Source organism: Arachis ipaensis, chromosome B2 (genome assembly GCF_059453495.1).
Source record: "Arachis ipaensis isolate K30076 ecotype BB chromosome B2, ASM5945349v1, whole genome shotgun sequence".
Taxonomy (NCBI): Eukaryota; Viridiplantae; Streptophyta; class Magnoliopsida; order Fabales; family Fabaceae; genus Arachis; species Arachis ipaensis.
The window spans coordinates 104,551,163-104,570,220 of record NC_142437.1 but is presented as its reverse complement, the minus strand read 5'-3'; the positions used below and the strand labels follow the sequence as shown (position 1 = coordinate 104,570,220).

Sequence of the window (19,058 nt, the reverse complement as noted above, 5' to 3'; positions counted from 1 at the left end):
GAAAAAAACTGTCCTACTTCCATGTCTAGCACCACATTCTCCACAACAACACACAACACGTGCTTCTCGTATCCAAAAAAAAATGAGCCGAAAGCTTCCAAGAGTAGGTGGGTATATAGCGTTCTCAGCAAGATTCCAAATCAAACTCCATTGACTACAATTTTCCTCAGAGAAAGAACGGGTTATTTCATCAAATATCAAATATATTATATAAAATGCTTGAAAGAACCATCAAATTAAAATCACAAGACCCATAGAAATAGAACGTAATGAAACCTGTAAAAGCAGTGAAAACTGAAATGAAGGAGCTTCCACAAGAAGTGATGGTGGAAATCTTCCTACGTTTGCCAGTAAAGTCCCTCTTGCGTTTCAAGTGTGTTTGCAAACATTGGTTGTCTCTTATCTCAGACCCCAATTTCGCCAAACACCACTTCCAACGATCTTCTTTGAATCTCACCCATAAGATCCTCTACACTCTGCATTTCGTTGCATGGTCTTGGGATTTCAATGCACCCTTTGTTGATCACTCTGCTCTGTCAAGGATTCAGTTACCTCTTGCTCTCGTACCTGCTAATGTGAGTTCTATGATACAAAAATTCGTTATTATATTAATATATACGTATCCCCTGTAACCCTGTTATAGTCCATTAGTCCTGCACGGGGAAAACTCAAGAATAGTTAATTTTAAGTGAAATTGATAGTTAAGAGTCGTTATATGATTTAACTAATTTGACTAAATTTTTATCTAACAGCTCTCAACTATCAACTTTACGTGAAATTTACCCTATATACGTACATACATTTGCAGAGCTTGAAGAAAATTATTACCCCAATATAAATAATAAAAATATTTTAAAAATAAAATTGTACACTAATCTTTTTATATTTTCGTTATATATATATATTACGATAATATTAAATTTGAAATTGTACGCTGATCTTTTTATATTTTCATTAATCATATAATATGTAAAAATTTTAAATTGGATATTTTGTGTTAAGTTAAAATATTTTATATTATTATTTTTTGAATTGACCAAATAATAAATAATTATTGGGTTAAATGGACTAAAGAGTAGGTTATTTTAATTTTGTAAGAAGAGAATGTATATTTTGCAAATAAAAAAAAAAGAAAAGAAAAAGTAAATGCCATTCTCTCTAAAATTATTGCATTTTTCTTTAGATACCTAATATTAGTATTCGTGTTGATTAATTACAGATCAATTGGATGAGGATCGTGGGTTCATGTAGAGGCTTTCTACTTGTAGCTCTCAATGACAATATTCTTTTGAATGATCTCATCATTTGGAACCCATCAACAGGTTCATGCAAAAGAGTACCACAACCTCCCACATGGGACAACAAGTTCGTATTCCTTTGTGGTTTTGGCTATGATGTTTCAACAGACGATTATGTTATTGTTCAGGTATCATACAAGAATTGGGAAGCTTATCTTGATGACGAGGTCATCATCTTTGAAACCTTTTCAGTAAAATCCAATTCATGGAAAATAGTTGATGTCCATGGCCTCAATTGCACATATATAAATCTAAGGAACGATGATGTCGATACTCCAAGAGTAGGATCGTTCTTGAATGGTTATATTCATTGGTTGGCTTGGTGCAAGGACGGTGAAAGAGCAAATCAAGGAGCAATAATCGCTTTTGATTTGAATGAAAACAAGAACGGTTTGCATTTGCATGAAGTACCTTTGCCGGATGATTTCATCCATGAATATTCTGACTTGGGGGTGTTTGGAGGATGGCTTGGCCTAATTGAGATGAACGCACCGGATCAATTAAATATTCGTGTGATGAAAGAATATGGAGTGAAATCGTCTTGGGTTAATTTGATTACTGTGTCACTTCTCAATATCCCTTCTGACTTCATTTCACCCATGTTTATGTTCCTATGCAAAGATGGTGAAGTTGTTGGAGTTTATGATGGTGTAGGATTTGTAAAATATAGTGATAGAGGAGGGGAGTTACTAGAACCTCCTAATAACCCTCATGGAAGATCCAGGTTTTATTCAACTGCTAGTGTGTACACCGAAACACTTCTTTCTCTCCCAAGTAATCATGGTGATCAGGGTTAAAGTGGGTAATTAACCTCCTCCTCCAATTGTTTTTGCTTATATAGGGGTATTTTGTACATCCGAGAGCTTGAAAATTATGTTCTACATAGTTCAGAGAATTGAATCCTGTTAAATTTCTAAGATAGAGATCACTTCAATGAACAAGTTTAAATCCTATGTTTTATATACACGTATTGATTTAATGATTTTTCCAGAAAAGAATAAAATATAATAAAAAAATTTAATTTTAATATAGTGTCAATACTAAAAAAAATGATTTATTATATTGATTTTGTGAATAATCATTTTACAGAATAGATATGATTAGACTACTGTATAAAATATTTCACACTATTAATACATCAAAATTACACTCTATAACAAATTATATATCAAGACAACTTACGCATTATTTCGTACATCAGTATTCTAATGCAAATACTAATGCCTTCTGAAAAAAAAAATAAAGAGCGCAGCATTTTTTAGATTCTAAAACATAAATTTTAAAATTTAAATTCTAAATTCTGTACTTTAAATTCTAAGTTTTAAATTTTGAATACTAAATTTTAAATTTTAAATTTTAAATCTTAAATTTTAACTTTTAAAAATTATTTCACACATAATTTTTTATATTGTATGTTTACATAAATTTATAAAAAAGAGTAACATCATTAGAATATAAATGATAATATTCATTCTTCTACTACTAGTCTACTACTAATACTTATTATTATTATTTGAAAATTTCTTTTATTTCTTAACTCAATTAGTGGAAAGATTATAAAATCACAAAGATTTACTTGTCTTAGTTCATATGCAATACATGAATCAAGATTTATATTATACAATGCAATTCTCACGGTATCAGCAATATCTATTTCTACTCGCTCACTCATGCTATTAGCATCTCTCTGCCCAATAACTATCTCTTGAACTTGCAATCTCTTCCTATGTGCTCCGCTGCCCAATCTCATTGTGATATTTGAGCTGTATCTTTAAATTTTGGAAATAAACTTTTACCCTTAAAAATTTATTTTTTATGAAATTGTCTTTCCTCGCCTTCTATTTTTTTCACATTTTTTATTTTATGATTCAACTAAAGATAGTGAGATCATTACTAAAGTTTATATAAAATCTAAATAAGAACATTTTAACCGAGATAAAGCTTGTACAGATTATAGCATAATTATTTTTTATAATTGAAGACCCATAAAGACAAAGAAAGACATAATTAATCCCAAAATATGATCCTAGCAAACTAAATAAAACAAAATAACTAAAAACTACGTAAAGTACAAACAAAAAGCAAGTGAATTGTAAAGAGGAAGAGGAGCTTCCAATAGGTAATTAGGGTTGACAAAGCCAGATAAAATAAGTGAATTGAAAAGATTTGATTTTCAAATGCAATAAGGGAGTAATATGTGGTACATTTTAGTTGTAAAATTAGTATGAAAGAGAGAAGAATTCTCCTTAATTTTAGAGGAAAAAATTTAATTTCAATTACAATGAAAAAGAGATATATGACACATTTTGATTGTAAAATTAGATATATATAATAGATAAGTAAAACTTTGTTCACAGAAAAGGACATTTCGTTCCTCAACATATCTTCTTGCTTTTCTTCACTTCTCCATGAGTAAACTAATCATGTTAAAAAAAAAGTAACATCATTAAAATATGAATGATAATATCCATTCTTCTACTACTACTAATACTTATTATTATTATTATTTGAAAATTTTCTTTATTTCTTAACTCAATTATTGGGAAGAGTATAAAATATGTTACATGATTCTTCACAAGTATTTACGTATCGTAGTTGATATGCAATACATGAATCAAGACCTACAATGCAGTTCTCACGGTATCATCGATATCTGCTGCTACTCAGTTCTCACGGTATCATCGATATCTGCTGCTACTCGCTCACTCAATGTATTAGCATCTTTCTAGCCAATAACTAACCCTTGAACTTGCAATCTCTTCTCAGTTCTCATATACTCTACTGCCCAAAGTCATTGTGATATATGTGCTGCATCTTCATGTTTTAGAAATAAACTTTTACTCTTTAAGAATTTATTTTTCATGAAATTGTCTTCCTTGCCTTTTATTTTATTTTTTCACGTTTTTTGTTTTGTTTTGTTTTTGTCTCTATATGGATATAACTGTTGGCATAATTTTTAATGTAAAAAGTGTCTTATGTTGAAGGACAAGATTGCAATTGCAGTATTTGACTATTTGTTCCTTGCATCCTAGCATATCTAAGGTGATATATATATATATATATATATATATATATATATATATATATATATATATATATATATATATGCTATAAAGTTATCTTAAAAAATTAATGTTACTGATTTTTCAATTCATCACAGGCAGAGGTGCTGGCAAATGCAGATAGGAAAATTCTCTCTTATTTCTCATTTGGAGACCTCAATGCCCTCTTCTTGACACTAGGCATTGTTGAAGGAACTGCAATATAAAGATATGGAACAAAATCTGTAGAAAGAAAAAGTTTCTAAACTTTTGAGAAAGAAATGATATGAAACTGAATAACCTCGTTCATTGATTAATGATTATACACAAGATACAAAAAGGCAATCTAGGAAACTAGCCAATAAAAAAAGCGATTCAAAATAGACTCAAAATAGAAGTAAAATAAAAATTAACACCCTAACTATATATACAGAATGGGGAGTTACAACCAACTCTTATTCTTAAGTTCCCAATTCAAAACTCACAGCCAACTCTTATTCCTAAGTTCCCAATTCAAAACTCAGGGTATTCCTTGAGTTTGGACTTAATGAACTTGTGATTGTTGATCATGAAACTTGAATGAATGGCAGTCCCAGTCATAGTTTCAACAATTCCAGTAAGAAAATCTATATTGAATTTCAGGATCTATATCAAAAGAAACCTGTATAAAACAAAAATTGACAGGTTTTACTATAATAAGCATAATAGCCATAAGTCCATAACAATGCTGACAGGTTAGAAATTAGAACATTGTTTTATGAAAGATGAAAACATAACCAACCAATAGAGCTAGAATTGTGTTTATATGCATATATTTAAATCATTTTTTTTTTCACCACAGGTTGGGAACTGAAATTTTGCTTGTTATAACTTCTACACTAGAGATGAGAAATTCTATTGCAATTACCCATCGAAAATGGATGAAGTGTGTGTTGCGCCAAGCACTGACAAGATGTTTAAGAAAAAAAAGGCATCCTTGCACTGCTTTTCATTGAATGCTCGCATTACCGTATCTATGAATTTCTTGCAACATTACACTCTACATTTCAGACAGAGACAAGGGAAAAAGTATGAAGCATTATAGAAAAATTCCAATAAATAAATAACATCAACTCAAAGAAATAATTATACTTCTGTTATGTTACCTTTGATTATCTGCTTCATTTATAGGAGAAGCAACTTCTGTAATTGAAATAGTTCGTGGTTCTAGACAGATTCATTGGTATAACAAACTGATCCATATGTTCTTATAAACATGAACAAATGCTAAAACTTACTTCAGAGTACTCCAAGTCCCACCTTGCCTCAAATCCTCATTAGTATTTCTAAATTGTTGACGGATCCTATTATAAATGGAAACCAATGAGTATACTAGTGATTGTAGATATAGAAGCATAATGGGATAGTAACATTAAGGCTTTTTATTTTTTTCATAACCCTCTCCCCACAAAAAAAAAAAGATTGCAAGAATGTTGGGTAGATCAATTTGGATTGAAGCTGACAAAAGTCAGATCAGCAATACATAATAGAATTCGATGAGGTCAAATTAGGGAGAAATGCAAGATGGGTGAAAAACATAGAACTTTATCAAACTGAATTTAAAATTGGAAGTCCTTCTAAATCTATAAATTGTTTCGTAAGTGCCCAAAATGACAGAAATAAAAAATAAATAAAGAATTGATATTTGATGACATAAGTAAAGAAAGTCGTTTCCTTCCTAATTACTTACCTATAAAATAGTCATCAGGTTTATATTGAATTCGTGGATCGTTCATCTCTTCCAGTTTGCGCCTCAAAGGAGATTCTTCCCCAATGCGGAGTTTTGCTACAGAGGCAGGAAGGTTTTCTTGTGTGAAATTCTCCAGCTTTGGACAGTATTTAATTGTTAATTGTTGGAGGGAGGTCAGATGGTGAAGTCCCTTGCAGTCTAGCGTCTCCAGATTTGAAAAGTACCACAATTGTAGAGACTCGAGGGAAGTAGGAAGGCAACCCTCTCTTGGGAATGACTTAACTTCCTTCCAAAAAGTAAGGATAAGATGGGTAAGGCCTTGACTCCGCAAACCATTGGATGTTATCCACCTCGCTAGTTTCTGGCAATTATGGATCCGAAGAGTTGTCAAGCTCCGCGGGAGGCACTCCTCTCCAAAAGAATCCATTTCTGGGCAATATGCTATATACAGCGTCTCTAGGTGGGGCGCAACAAACCTTAGCTCCGGCATGGATACTAAATGGGGGCAATATGTGATTGAGAGTGCCTTGAGATTTGGAAGAGCCAGTAACGGAAACAACGTCAATGAATCACACTTGTACACAAATATCTCCCTTAGCCACGTGTGTTGCAATGGCTCTGAGAATGTTAATTTTGAACAATTACAGATTTGGAGATATTGTAATGTAGCGGGCAAATAATCTCCTGAAATTGATATGGCTGACCAACAATCCTTGATTATCAAAGCTTGGAGATACACCGATTGGATGCGGGGCAGGCACTTCAATGCGGACTTGGTTTGCCGAGTTTCTGAAATTAATACCTCACACCGTGCCGAATTCCTATAGCACGCAGTACCCATTACAAGTAATTGGTGGAGCTGGGGAGCTCTCTGAAGTGAAAGCGCAAGCTCTTCGCATTTCCAAATGGTAAGTTGCTCCAGAGCCGGAAGGTGAGCTGGCAGATCTCCACTTAACACCGGACAATCATGTATTGAAAGCCTTTTGAGTTTAGGAAATCCATCAAACCCATCAGGAATATGCCACTCTCGCCAACCATGCATTCTATGAAATGCCAGACTTTGAAGGGATCTGAAGTGCGTCCCCTCATGAGATGATTCACCGTTCTTGTAAAACTCACCACCAATCCTCTCCAACCCATCAAGTCCAAATAACTCCATATGCTGCAGAGACGGTAACTGTCCCAGCGAAGGAAGCTGACGACAATTCTTACAACCATTCATTCTCAATTTGGTCATATTGGAGTAGCAAGATAGACCTAAGCCTAACCAGTTTGGGAATGTTTCACTCCTATAACCCACAATTGATAACTCTTTCAAGTTTCGGTGAGGTTGTAACTTGTTAAGTATCTCTCTCTCATTTTGAAAATCAACAATATCAATATCACAATGTGAAAGCCATTTCAATTCTAAAATGTTGATGTGCTTCTTGTTACTCATCTTTGCCTCTGAAGCTTCACAACTGTTGTTGACATTCTCTAAGTTGGAAATGCAAAGTGAGCCATGGAGATTGTCAAGTGTTCCCAATTCTCTTATCCCATTCTCTTTATCCCTCCCGACAATATAGTGCCACAATGAATTCAAGTGTTTTAAATTGCTCATTCCCTTTGGCATCTCTATCAACGAAAAAGTTTCTTCAATATTAAGATGGCGCAAGTTCACAAGATCTTGCATGCGGCTAGGAAGCATCTCTAGCTTATTACAATAACTCAACTTCAAAGTTTGGAGATTGTATAATTTACACAATGACTCGGGCAATCTGACAATAGGTGTGTAAGAGAGATCCAAATAATATAAATGGATCAGATTTTCTATTGAATCAGGCAATGACTCAATAAAAAAATATTTAAATGATAAAACTCTTAAACACCTCAATTGTAAAAGTGAGAACAAAAGTTCATTTTCAATATGAATTGATGCAAAATGAACATTAACATTTAGAAATGTTCTCATATGCATGCTCTATTATAGGCCTCTCCAAAACTTAAGATTGGATCCCTAGGATTTGTAGTATATGACAAATGACGAATTCTGTTGCAAATCTTTTGTAGGATCCCAAATTCTTGGACTCTAAAATAGAATTTCTCAGTAAAAGATGTTGCTAGATCATGCATGAGGTCATGCATTACAAATAAGCTAACATCTCCACTAGAAGGTTGAAAAAATGACCTTGCAACTAATTCATCAAAATATTCACAACCAATATTTTCTAGGGTGTTGTTTTCTGTTGGACGCACAAAATCTTCAGCCATCCATAGCAAGATTAATTCTTTTTTGTTGAATTGATAATCCTCAGGGTATAATGAGCAATAAACAAAACACCTCTTTAAATGTGAAGGAAGGTAATGATAGCTAACTCTTAATGCTGGAATAATCTTACTCTCATCTTCCGAAAGTTCCCAAATTTTAGTATCTAGTATATGCTCCCAATACCCTTTAATATGCTTATTGCGCAATAGACCCCCAAGTGTCTTCACTGCCAAAGGTAATCCCTTACATTTTTCAACAATTTTTCTACCAATTTTTTCTAGAATTGGATATTGTGTAGAATTAGTAGAGATTGATGAATGTTTCAGAAACATTAACCAACAATCATTGGGAGACAATGTGTTTAATTTGTAATGTCGATTCATAGTTGATACTACAGAATCAATATTTTTATTACGAGTGGTTAAAAGAATTTTACTTCCTTTATTTCCACTCAGAAAAGGTTTTAGAAAACTGTCCCACAAATTTTGTTGATTATCCCAAACATCATCTAAGACAACCAAAAATGTCTTCTCTGTTAACTTTTTCTTCAATTGAGTTTGAAGTGAATTCAAGTTAACCAAGTCACAAGGAGTAGAAGTTATATCCTCTATTATAGCCTTTGAAACACTAATAGGATCAAATCTTGTAGCAACACACACCCATGCTTTAGGAGCAAACTTCCCCTTAACTCTGGCATCATTATAAACCCACTGAGCCAAAGTAGTTTTTACAATTCCACCAATGCCTTCTATAGACATCACAGACAATTTATCATTGCAAGTGTCATCTAACAAGAATCCAAGTATGGCCTCCTTGTCATCATCCCTTCCATATATATCAAAACTTTCAAGCAGTGACGATTGAATTCTCCATGACATGTCCTCTGGATCTTCGGCAAGCTCTTGCTTTAGATCAAGATCATCTTTCTCCTTAACGATAGACTCTAGTTTATCAACTAAGTCTTGCATGCTAGTTACTACCCCCATTTCACCATCATCACTATCTTCTAAGATTGAATCAACATAGTGAGACCAGGAAGAAGAGTTACCTGGATCCCTTTGAGTGACAGCAGCAGCTTTAGTGGAGATTTCTTCCAGCAGGTCATCAGCCAAATAGAGAGCATCTTGGAGATCAACAACCCACTTCCTGACTTCTTGGTCTCTGATCTGCTTCTGCTCAGCATCATCAAGCACAAGGCGAGTTGCACGGAGACTCGCCCTCAGACTTCGAAACAACTTCTGGTCAGCTAACTTTCTTGCTATTGGAGTTGAGTTGGCATCGAGTGCAGACAGCTTGTCCAAAACAGCATCAACAAAAGATGAAAGATAAGCTCTACCCTGAAGTTTTGCAACCATGATTATTGAGCCTCAAGTTCAGGAGATGATGAGATCACAAGAAAGAAAGATTGGAAGGTGATGAGAAAAGCTATTGTAGCAAGCACAAGGGATTTCAAGGGTTTGCAGTTTGCAGTGCACCAACAACGTTCTTTACTGGGTTCCATAACATTGACCCACATATATTTGTGCACTGCTAAAGTATCTATAACAATTAATAATTAATTAATTAATTACATCCCTAATGAATTATAATTTAAATAATATAGTCTATTTATACTTATTTAAGAGATTACGAGTTTGAATTTTTTTATCTTTAGTAAAAAAAAATTAATTAATTATATGATAAACTATTAAACTTAAATTAGGTGATACCAGTTGCGTAAATATATTCCTCAACAATTATAACAATAATGATATCGTCAATAAGATTAAATAACGATTCAGTTCCTTCATAAAAACATTATTAGTGCAGAAACTAAATAAAACTTCTAAAATCTCATTTTATTTATTCCTGCATCATTATCTTATAAGACTCCGGCCAGCTAGAGATTATCAACTTCAATCTTATTATAATAATAAGAAATTGTTTCTTTTAATGGTTTATCATTTTATTGATATAGGGAAATAATAATAGTAATATTTCAGAATAGTTTAGCCCCCGCACTAGCATATATAAGACTCTGTTGATGTTTTCTTTTTTGGTGACAGACTCTGTTGACGTTGATGTTGTTGTTGTAGTCGTCCTTCTATTAGAAATTTAGAATAGTTTATTCGACCAAAAATTTTTTATCTTGTATTCTCATTGATCTTAGTTTTTTCGTTAAACATTAAGAGTTAGACTGTTAATTTAAGAGATTGAATGAGTACAAGTGCTGACACAGTATTATTGGACTGTCTTCAAAACCATCACATAGAAGATACCCGAAGCACACAAATTCACAAATAGATTATCATTAATTGATATGCTATAACAATTTCTCTTGGCTGTTGCAATTTTGAAGGGGTCGCCTCTTTTTTCTTTATTCTCTTTTCTTTTCTTTTCTTTCAAGTTTTAAGTCTCCTCGTCATGATTCTCTTTGCCACTCACTTGAAATACAAGATGATGGAAGGGATCACCTCTTTTTCTTTTTCTTTATTCTCTATTTTAAGTCTCCTCGTCATCATTCTCTTTGCTACCCACTTGAAATACATGAGATAGCATCAATACTCTCTACTTTTAGAAATGATGTTATATGTATATAAAAAGTCACTCCTACAACACACACGAAAAATTAAATCGCAGCAAAACTGCATTCCAGCGTGTGGTTTGTCGCACATAGATTAGTGTTTACGCGGTTTTCAGCAACGACTAGTATAACCGCCACAACCGTAATTCTATATGCAATGTATTGCGGAGGTTTATACAATTTTCACAATGACATTAAAAAATTTTGGCTTCGTAAAGCTGTTCAATTATATTGCTTCTATATCTAGACAAACATAAATTTCTCTGCTACAATTTTCAATAGCTGCAAATGTTAGACCGGAACAGAAAAAAAAAATCAGTAATCATACAGCTCAAAGAAGATCTATTACAAGCCATATATATGAAGAAATGCATATAAGATCAAAGGAAAAATGTATAGCCTTAAAACTTTAAAGTATATAGATAAGGAAAAACTAGAAGCATCGTATTTAGTCTTTCACTGTTGGGATATTTGGATAGAGCAAATGCAATTGATCTTCTCAAAATCTCTCCAATGCCCTCTACTCCAAGTTTAACAGAAATATAAAATGCCTCAGGTGCATTTATTTGAGCAAGCAGATCAGCCAGAGGTTGGATCTGCTCATCACTGTATTCACTGACTCCTGAGACTATGCACGATACTTTTATTTGACGCAAAATGTAATAAAAAAACACTGCATACAGATTTTTCTTCTCTTCTCTTGAATTTGTAAGGGAATACTGAATCAATCATAGGAAGGCAGAAGAGAAAATCAAAAGTTCGAATCTACGTATCAATGCAAGGACATTTATTAGATTGGACTTCTCTCCATACTAATGTCAGAAGAATCAAATACCTCCAAAAAAATAAACTGAACTCCTCCAATCAGATCAAGTTGATCCATGAGGAACTTTGGTGTGGAGAGTTCAAGCTTAATAACTTCATCCGGAACTTCATAAAACATGTTGGTTAATATGGAAATAAGCTTACAGTGAACTAATTCTGCCCAAATTGTTCTCCCTGATAGTTCTTATAAGCTCCTTCATAACCTAAATGCATACTTTGATGTGAAAAACCCTTTTCTTCAAGGGAAGAAAAAAAGTGAGCAACTAAATTAACCAGGCACATCATGCTTAAAGATACAAAGCATATCAATAATTGATAATGGAACAGTGATGAACACCTACGCAAATACCAAATATAAAAGACAAGCAAGATTTTCAAATGCCATTGAATAATCCATGCCTTAAATAATCAAACTATACATCTTAGACAAGAATATAGCACAATCCATAAATGTCACTATCAAGAATAATGTTGTGCCTTAATGCTTTAAAACCACAGGTTTACATGTCTTTACCTTTTAATGGGAAAATTATCCATGAAACTAACTAGAGTACAACATCAAGGAACAAATGAGGCTCTTGATATATTCATGTCCTTCCATCATAAAATAATTCTATGCACACAAAAATACTAAATAATCATACTAGTGAACTAATTCAATAAATGTTAGGAGCTAACATACTTTAAAGCTTACACTAGGAAAAATCCCAAATAAAGGGCCCTCTGCCTCCATAATATTTTCATCCGAAATAGAAAAGATAGCAAAGCAAACATATTATAATTAGAAACATATTCCAAATGCAATGCACAAATTTGTTTCTCTATTTCTGTGGATATAAAAAAGAAAAACACATTGATGTACAAAGTTAGCAAACTGAAGAAAAATAACTTCAGGTCCAAAAAAAAATGAACAAAATACCTTTAATCAGCTAAGATAGCAGTTATGAATTTCAAATAGCATCAATTATACATAAGCCAACTAAAAAGTGATAAAATAAATCCAGTTCCTTGTATATAAAATTCAATAACAGGCTCACATCAAGCTCTAAGTACACGATAACAACCCATTAAATCAGTAAATCATAGCTCATAGTCATAGATATTATCATGACAATAGTTAACAAAAAAAGCAAAGCAATTCAATAGGTAGAATTTAGAAAAACAAAGAACAAGACTAGTTTCAGAGTTACTAAAAGAAGTGAATGAGCAAACTTACATCTTACAGCTTTTCGAATGGAAATGGTGCTATTTCCATAATTACAAGTAAACTTTGAGAATCTCCCAACCCCCATCTATGCCCCCACTGAACTTTAAATGTAATGCATCTTAATAGCCACAAAGACTCAAAGAATGTGAGAATAAAAAGCACATGCAGTGTTTGAAGGGAAAGAAAGAAAGTATTATAAGAGTCCTCAGATAGAAGTAGTACACTTGTTCAGATAGAAGTAGGGGTGCACAAGACCCGGTTCGGCCCGAAGACCCGGACCGGGTCCGATGACTTCGGAGTTAATTTGGCCTGGCTTTGTTATGGTCCGGTCAAACCCGAGATTTCAATAGATGACCCCGGTTATTTATTAAATCGGGTTCGGGTCAAGCCTCGGGTCACCCGGCCCCGGCCCGTTGGACCCGTGTAGTTGTTTGTTACTTCATATTTTGTTGTTATTGGTTGGTATGACACTATAAATTATTATTATTATGTTAATCTTGTGTTGGTTGTTAACTTTGTTTTAATTGTCTTTTGAACTTTGAATGTTTAATGTGTAATTGATATAATTATTATTATGAAATTTTAAATTATTATTATTGGATTCTAAATTATTATTATGTGAATGTTGCAATGTTATGGAATAATTATTTTCCAAAATTTAGAGATTCAAAATATGTAGAATCTAATTTTTGGTGATGTCGTGATAAAGTTGATCAAGACCCGGGTTTCACCCGGTTTAGACTCGGCTTAAGTGTGGCCCAAAAGTAACATGATTTCATCGGGTTTAGGGTCGGGTAAGGGTCTCATAAATAGACCCGGTGATTATTTAGGGTCGGATTCGGGTCACGACGAACCCGACTTCACCCGGCTCCATGTGCACCCCTAGATAGAAGAACCTTTTTTGTTCAAAAACAATATGTTGGTGATGAAAGAGCTGGATCATCACCAAACACACAAGAAAAGAAAATGAAATAATATGAAGATTTCTTCTAAAATTATGTTCTATAGTTCAGAGAGATTTGAATCCTGTTAAATTTCTAAGATAGAGATCACTTCAATGAACATGTTTAAATCCTATGTTTTATATACCCGTGTTGATTTAATGATTTCTCTGGAAAAGAATAAAATATAATAAAAATATTAATTTTAATATACGGTCAATACTAAGTAAACATAAAAAAAATAACTTATTACATTGACGGTGTGAATGATTATTTTACAAAATAAATATAGTTAGACTACTGTATAAAATATTTTATATTATTAATACATTAAAATTACACTCTAACAAATTGTATACCAAGACAATTTATGCATTATTTTGTAATCAGTATTCTAGTGCAAATACCAATGCATTCTGAAAAAAAATTAAAGAGTACAGTAATTTTTAGACTCTAAAACATAAATTATAAAACTTAAATCCTAAATTTTGTAATCTAAATTTTAAATCTTAAATTTTGAACACTAAATTTTAAATTCTAAATCTTAAATTTTAACTTCTAAAAGTTACTCCACACATAATTTTTTGTATTGTATGTTTATATAAATTTATAAAAAAGAGTAACATCATTCAAATATGAATGATAATATCCATTCTTCTACTACTACTAATACTTATTATTAGGTAAATTCTACTCTACTCTTCTTATAATAACATGTACATTATCCTCTGTGACATGTCACTCTTAAATTGGTGGTTATGTTAACTATGGTTAAATTATTGGTAATTAAATTATAGCCCAAAGTGGGTAATTGTATAATTTACTAAACTATTAAAAACCTAATTTTTGTTTCTTCTCCAAATCATGCTCCCAAAAAATGAATCATTGCTTTTCATTTGATGATGTTATATCAAAGGCATGTTGTGGCTTTGCAGAATCAGCTAGCCAAGATCGTGAAGACTTCTTGCAAATGTTGATCCTTAGGAAGGAAATTTCAGCATGGTTTGAGCATCAGGAAGAAGATGACGGAGTATCAGTGTCATTCCCCCAGAATTGCCCTTCAATTGAAACCATCGCACTTTCTTTCTGTTTCCTAATTGAAATTGAAGAATATATTGACGCAGTACAGCTATTGGTGATCTGCAACGGTGAAGAATTTATTAATATCAAATAAAATTATTAATATTTAATTACAAAATTATCCTCCTTTAGTTAAGATATTAACTCTTATTGAATTAAATTAACTCAAATTAAAACTAAACATCCAATTAAAACATGTCACGTTACAAAGGGTAATTTACATGTTAATTTAGAGAAAATTGGATAGAACTCACCTTTTTATTATTATTATTATTATTATTATTATTATTATTATTTGAAAATGTCTTTTATTTCTTAACTCCATTAGTGGGAAGAGTATAAAATCACAAAAGTTTGCTTATCTTAGTTCATATGTAATACATGAATCAAGATCTACATTATACAATGTAAATCTCTTCTCATATGCTCCGCTGCCCAACTTTATTGTGACATTTGTGTTGCATCTTTAAGTTTTGGAAATAAATTTTTACTCTTGAAAATTTATTTTTCATGAAATTGTCTTCCCTCGCCTTCTATTTTTTTCACATTTTTTGTTTATGATTTAACTAAAGATAGGAAGATCATTACTAAAGTTTATGTAAAATTCAAATAAGAAAATTTCATTTTATTTAAGATTTCTGATTTTTTAAGTTGAAGTAATTAGTTTTTGAAATACATGATTAGGTATATATTAAATATTAGGTTGGCATAATTATATAAATAAAAAAGGATAATTCAAATTTTGAATTGGTATGATTATAAAGAGAAATAATCTTAACAAATAATTTTATTTTTATATTACAATAAATTTATCTAATTTTTTTGAAGACATAGACATTCGTGTCTTGTTTCTTTTAGTCTCATTTTAGTGTGTTGGACTTTTTTTTTAAAAAAAAAAATATGACATATGAAAACAATTTAAATGTGTGACTAATATTTTATTCTATTTTTTTATAACAAGAGTCTACTTCAAGCCAATCATCGTTAACTTCAAGTCATCCTTTTTTTTTTTGTAAGAAAGTCATCCTTTTTTTTGTAAAAAAACTACTCAAACCATAATATTTTGGAAAGTGTCAAATTTTATGGTGTTTTTTGTTAAAAATGATATATTGAAGTATTGTTTATTTTTTGAGTCAATACGTATTGCACGTATTTTTTAACAAAATAACAATAAAATTTTTTTACGAGCAGAATCGAATAGAAGAATTTAGTAAATAGAAATCTTCTAAATGAATGTGTTGAAAAGTAAAGGTAGGAAACGAAAATACAAAATTAATCCTAAATGAAAAGATTTTGTGAAAATGCATAAACTTAAAATCACATATTTATGTGTTTTTAAGGTGGTTTTGAAAGAAGATCATCTAATTCAAGTTTCTGTAACTAGAAAGTAATTATTTAGGTGGTTTAAAATTTTTTTGTGATACTTTTGAAATATGTATTATATTTTAAAATTTAAGTTTTTCATGTTCTAAAATTCAAAATATGTATAATATGTAAATTTGTTTGTTAGTTAATCTATGTTATTTTTTGTTATATGATATGAATAGTTACGGTAAACAAATGTAAACTATTTGTTTTTTTTTCTTGTATTAAAAATCAAATTACTGTGATATTTTTTTTTAAATTATAATATTAATATCAAATATAATTTTTATCTAAGATAACTTGGATATCTTAAATAATTTTATTTTATAAAATATTGACAAAACTAGATTTGTGCAAATCAAAAAGGCATAATTAATCTCAAAATGATTCTAGACAAGGCAAACTAAATAAAACAAAATAACCAAAAACCACATAAGTGCAACCAAAAAGTAAGTGAATTGTAAAGAGAAAAAGGAGCTTTCCATAGGTAATTAGGGCTGATAAAGCCAAATAAAATAGAAAAATTATCACGTATGTCATAGTATTTTTTGGGAATTTTAATGTTCTTTGTACGATCAAATTGCAGGAAAATTTATTTATCTTGTAACTTTTTGTAAAATAACAAATATAGTCCTCTAATAAAGAAGAAAAAAGACAAAAACTATAAGAATTTTGCAAAGAATTAAGTGTTGAAATAAAATGTTACGGTGAATTTGAGGGACCATTTGATATGTAATTTTTTTTAAGATGGTTGAAAAAAAATTACTATATAAAAAATTTTAGGAGTTAATATTTTTTTAATTTTTGTCTTGTTTTTAGATTAATATTATCTAATATATTTTTCTTTTATAAAGTATTAATGGGTCAAAATCTTTTTAATGGGTGGACTAGGTGTAAAACATTTTTTTATTATATATCATTTTGTTTGAGAAATTTTTGTTAGGAAATTAATTGTGGGCAATACATATATTAATTATAATCACAAATTATGTTATTTTAAATTAAATGATTTATATAATGATGATCTTATTTATTGTTTTAAATGCTAAATTGAATAAATCATTATTACTTTTGATCTGGAATTAAATCAGAATAAAACCAGATATTATCTTTTGTTCCTTAGATAATTATCTTTTTGGATTTTAGATATATTATCTTTTGGGCTTTAGATATTATTTTATTTGGGTTTAAGAGTTTAACGGGTGCCATGCTCAAATATAAATAGGTCTACACGGTTTTGGTCTCAATATACCAAAGCTGTCTTCGTTATTCTTTTCCCATCAAAAGAGTTACAGTTCAGCCATTTAAGAATACAGAAAGCTTTGGTTGAAAAAGATCGAAAGAACCACAAGATCCAAATTCTTTCATCAATTTCTAACTCTTATGAGTAAAGGCACGCTTTCGCATTATGTTATATTTTTTATAATTCAATAGAGATAATCTGAATTATTGAAAATTGATTTATTCCAACAAGTGATATCAGAGCCATCTATTATTTAGTCATAAAAATATTCAGTTTTTATTTTTTTTATTATCGAATCAATATATATATGTATGTTGTTTACGATATAAATTGTTGCACGCATATATATGAACTTGTTTGAGTTTGTATGTGTGCGTCAATGTATATATAAATTGATACGTATATAAATGTATATATATCCATCGATATGCCCTCCTGTGTTCTTTACGCTATGACAATGTATATAAAGGAATATAAAGGAATATATATATATATATATTTATTTATTTATTTTTGTGTTCCTTAATCAATATATGCGCGTATTATATATGCACGTACCGTGTCGATTTTTTTTTATTTGATATAGTAATTGATTTATTCTGAAACATTAGCACAAAAGTATTATTATAATTGTCTCCTTTTTTTATTTTTTATTATGTGTACTATTAAATTAGTATAAAATTAATGTTTTTTTTTTATGACTAAATAGAAAAGAAAGAAAAAAAAGATACAAAACCAAATTAATTGGCTAGGGTTGAGATATAAGAATTATTATATCCACTAATTTTATAAAGATTGATTTTAATCTTAACGGATTAAGAATTTTTTGCACATGAGTTATAATCATGTTTTTTTTTAAGGTCTCGAAAGGCACCATTAAAATTTAATTCCTTTTGAAATTTAAATATATTTTTTTAATTATTACATAAAGAAACTAGTAATAATTTGGATTATTATACCCCATCTATTATAAAGATTTAGTTTTGGAATAAATTGATTGAATATTATGCTGCCAAAGTAGCCTCTTTTGTGAAAATTGATTTATTCAAAACATAAGGAATATGGTGATATATAATTTATACGAATATTGGTCAGCCCAAAGGAAGGTCTATATTTGGCCGAATTATATACACATATTGATAGTAAATACATGTTTGGGTGACTAATTAAGAATAAAGTAATGCTTATTATTTATGCATATAATAATCGGCCCAAAAGAAGTTTATTGTTTGGCCAAATAATAAGCATTGCACACTTTTGTTTATTTTCTATTAATTATGCGGTCAATAATCAGCCCAAAGAAAGGTTATTGTTTGGCCAATTAATAGAAAATATATGCGGTAATAAATAGGTTGCGAAGTTTAAGTTTCCATGTGCGCATTAAGTCGGTCCAAAGAAAGACTCAATGTGTGACAGGAATTTTGACAATATTTGATTACTGCAATGAGAGTATCACTTACAGTTAATTTTTCTATCCAAAGATTGAAAATTAATGTTGTTCTAGATATCTCAATATGG

At 30.7% G+C, this 19,058-nt stretch overlaps 3 protein-coding genes and 1 long non-coding RNA gene across 10 annotated transcripts; 1 reads left to right on the top strand and 3 right to left on the bottom strand.

Annotated features, from left to right (window-relative positions):
• The first annotated feature begins 269 nt into the window (after positions 1–269).
• Positions 270–2,095, top strand: LOC107627564 (F-box/kelch-repeat protein At3g06240-like). The gene is made up of 2 exons (XM_016330401.3): positions 270–575; positions 1,220–2,095. Exons 1-2 carry the CDS (start codon positions 270–272, stop codon positions 2,093–2,095), a joined length of 1,182 nt encoding a protein of 393 aa, XP_016185887.1.
• Positions 2,096–4,607: 2,512 nt separating this feature from the next.
• LOC107625635 (putative disease resistance protein At3g14460) lies at positions 4,608–9,811 on the bottom strand. 6 transcript variants are annotated; one of them, XR_015904817.1, is made up of 5 exons: positions 9,365–9,808; positions 6,069–7,825; positions 5,485–5,682; positions 5,247–5,378; positions 4,608–5,000 (listed from the first exon to the last, which is right to left on the bottom strand). XR_015904817.1 is itself a non-coding variant. In XM_088503664.1 (3 exons), exons 2-3 carry the CDS (start codon positions 7,753–7,755, stop codon positions 5,645–5,647), a joined length of 1,725 nt encoding a protein of 574 aa, XP_088359790.1. In that variant the 5' UTR covers positions 7,756–7,825; positions 9,365–9,805; the 3' UTR covers positions 5,219–5,644. The 6 variants fall into 6 exon arrangements, 2 of the variants coding, with proteins under 2 accessions (XP_088359790.1, XP_088359788.1); XR_015904818.1 differs by having other exon boundaries at positions 5,617–5,682; positions 9,365–9,683; XR_015904815.1 differs by having other exon boundaries at positions 6,069–9,811.
• Positions 8,065–9,671, bottom strand: LOC148575088 (putative disease resistance RPP13-like protein 1). The gene is made up of 2 exons (XM_088506048.1): positions 8,424–9,671; positions 8,065–8,136 (listed from the first exon to the last, which is right to left on the bottom strand). The coding sequence occupies exons 1-2, from the start codon at positions 9,669–9,671 to the stop codon at positions 8,065–8,067; spliced, it is 1,320 nt and encodes a 439-aa protein (XP_088362174.1).
• A 1,372-nt stretch (positions 9,812–11,183) lies between the features above and the next one.
• Positions 11,184–13,096, bottom strand: LOC110268955 (uncharacterized). Of its 2 annotated transcripts, none has more exons than XR_015905278.1 (2): positions 12,921–13,096; positions 11,184–11,940 (listed from the first exon to the last, which is right to left on the bottom strand). It is a non-coding gene; the product is annotated as an uncharacterized LOC110268955 (long non-coding RNA). The 2 variants fall into 2 exon arrangements; XR_002357743.2 differs by having other exon boundaries at positions 11,184–11,907.
• Positions 13,097–19,058: the final 5,962 nt, after the last annotated feature.

Coding starts and splice junctions, on each gene's coding strand:
- LOC107625635 (XM_088503662.1), bottom strand. CDS start 8,025: ATGCATATGAGAACATTTCTAAATGTTAATGTTCATTTTGCATCAATT. Junction 5,683..6,068: donor ACCTGATGACTATTTTATAG/GTAAGTAATTAG, acceptor CATTTATAATAG/GATCCGTCAACAATTTAGAA.
- LOC107627564 (XM_016330401.3), top strand. CDS start 270: ATGAAACCTGTAAAAGCAGTGAAAACTGAAATGAAGGAGCTTCCACAA. Junction 576..1,219: donor TTGCTCTCGTACCTGCTAAT/GTGAGTTCTATG, acceptor GATTAATTACAG/ATCAATTGGATGAGGATCGT.
- LOC148575088 (XM_088506048.1), bottom strand. CDS start 9,671: ATGGTTGCAAAACTTCAGGGTAGAGCTTATCTTTCATCTTTTGTTGAT. Junction 8,137..8,423: donor AGATTATTCCAGCATTAAGA/GTTAGCTATCAT, acceptor ATTCTATTTTAG/AGTCCAAGAATTTGGGATCC.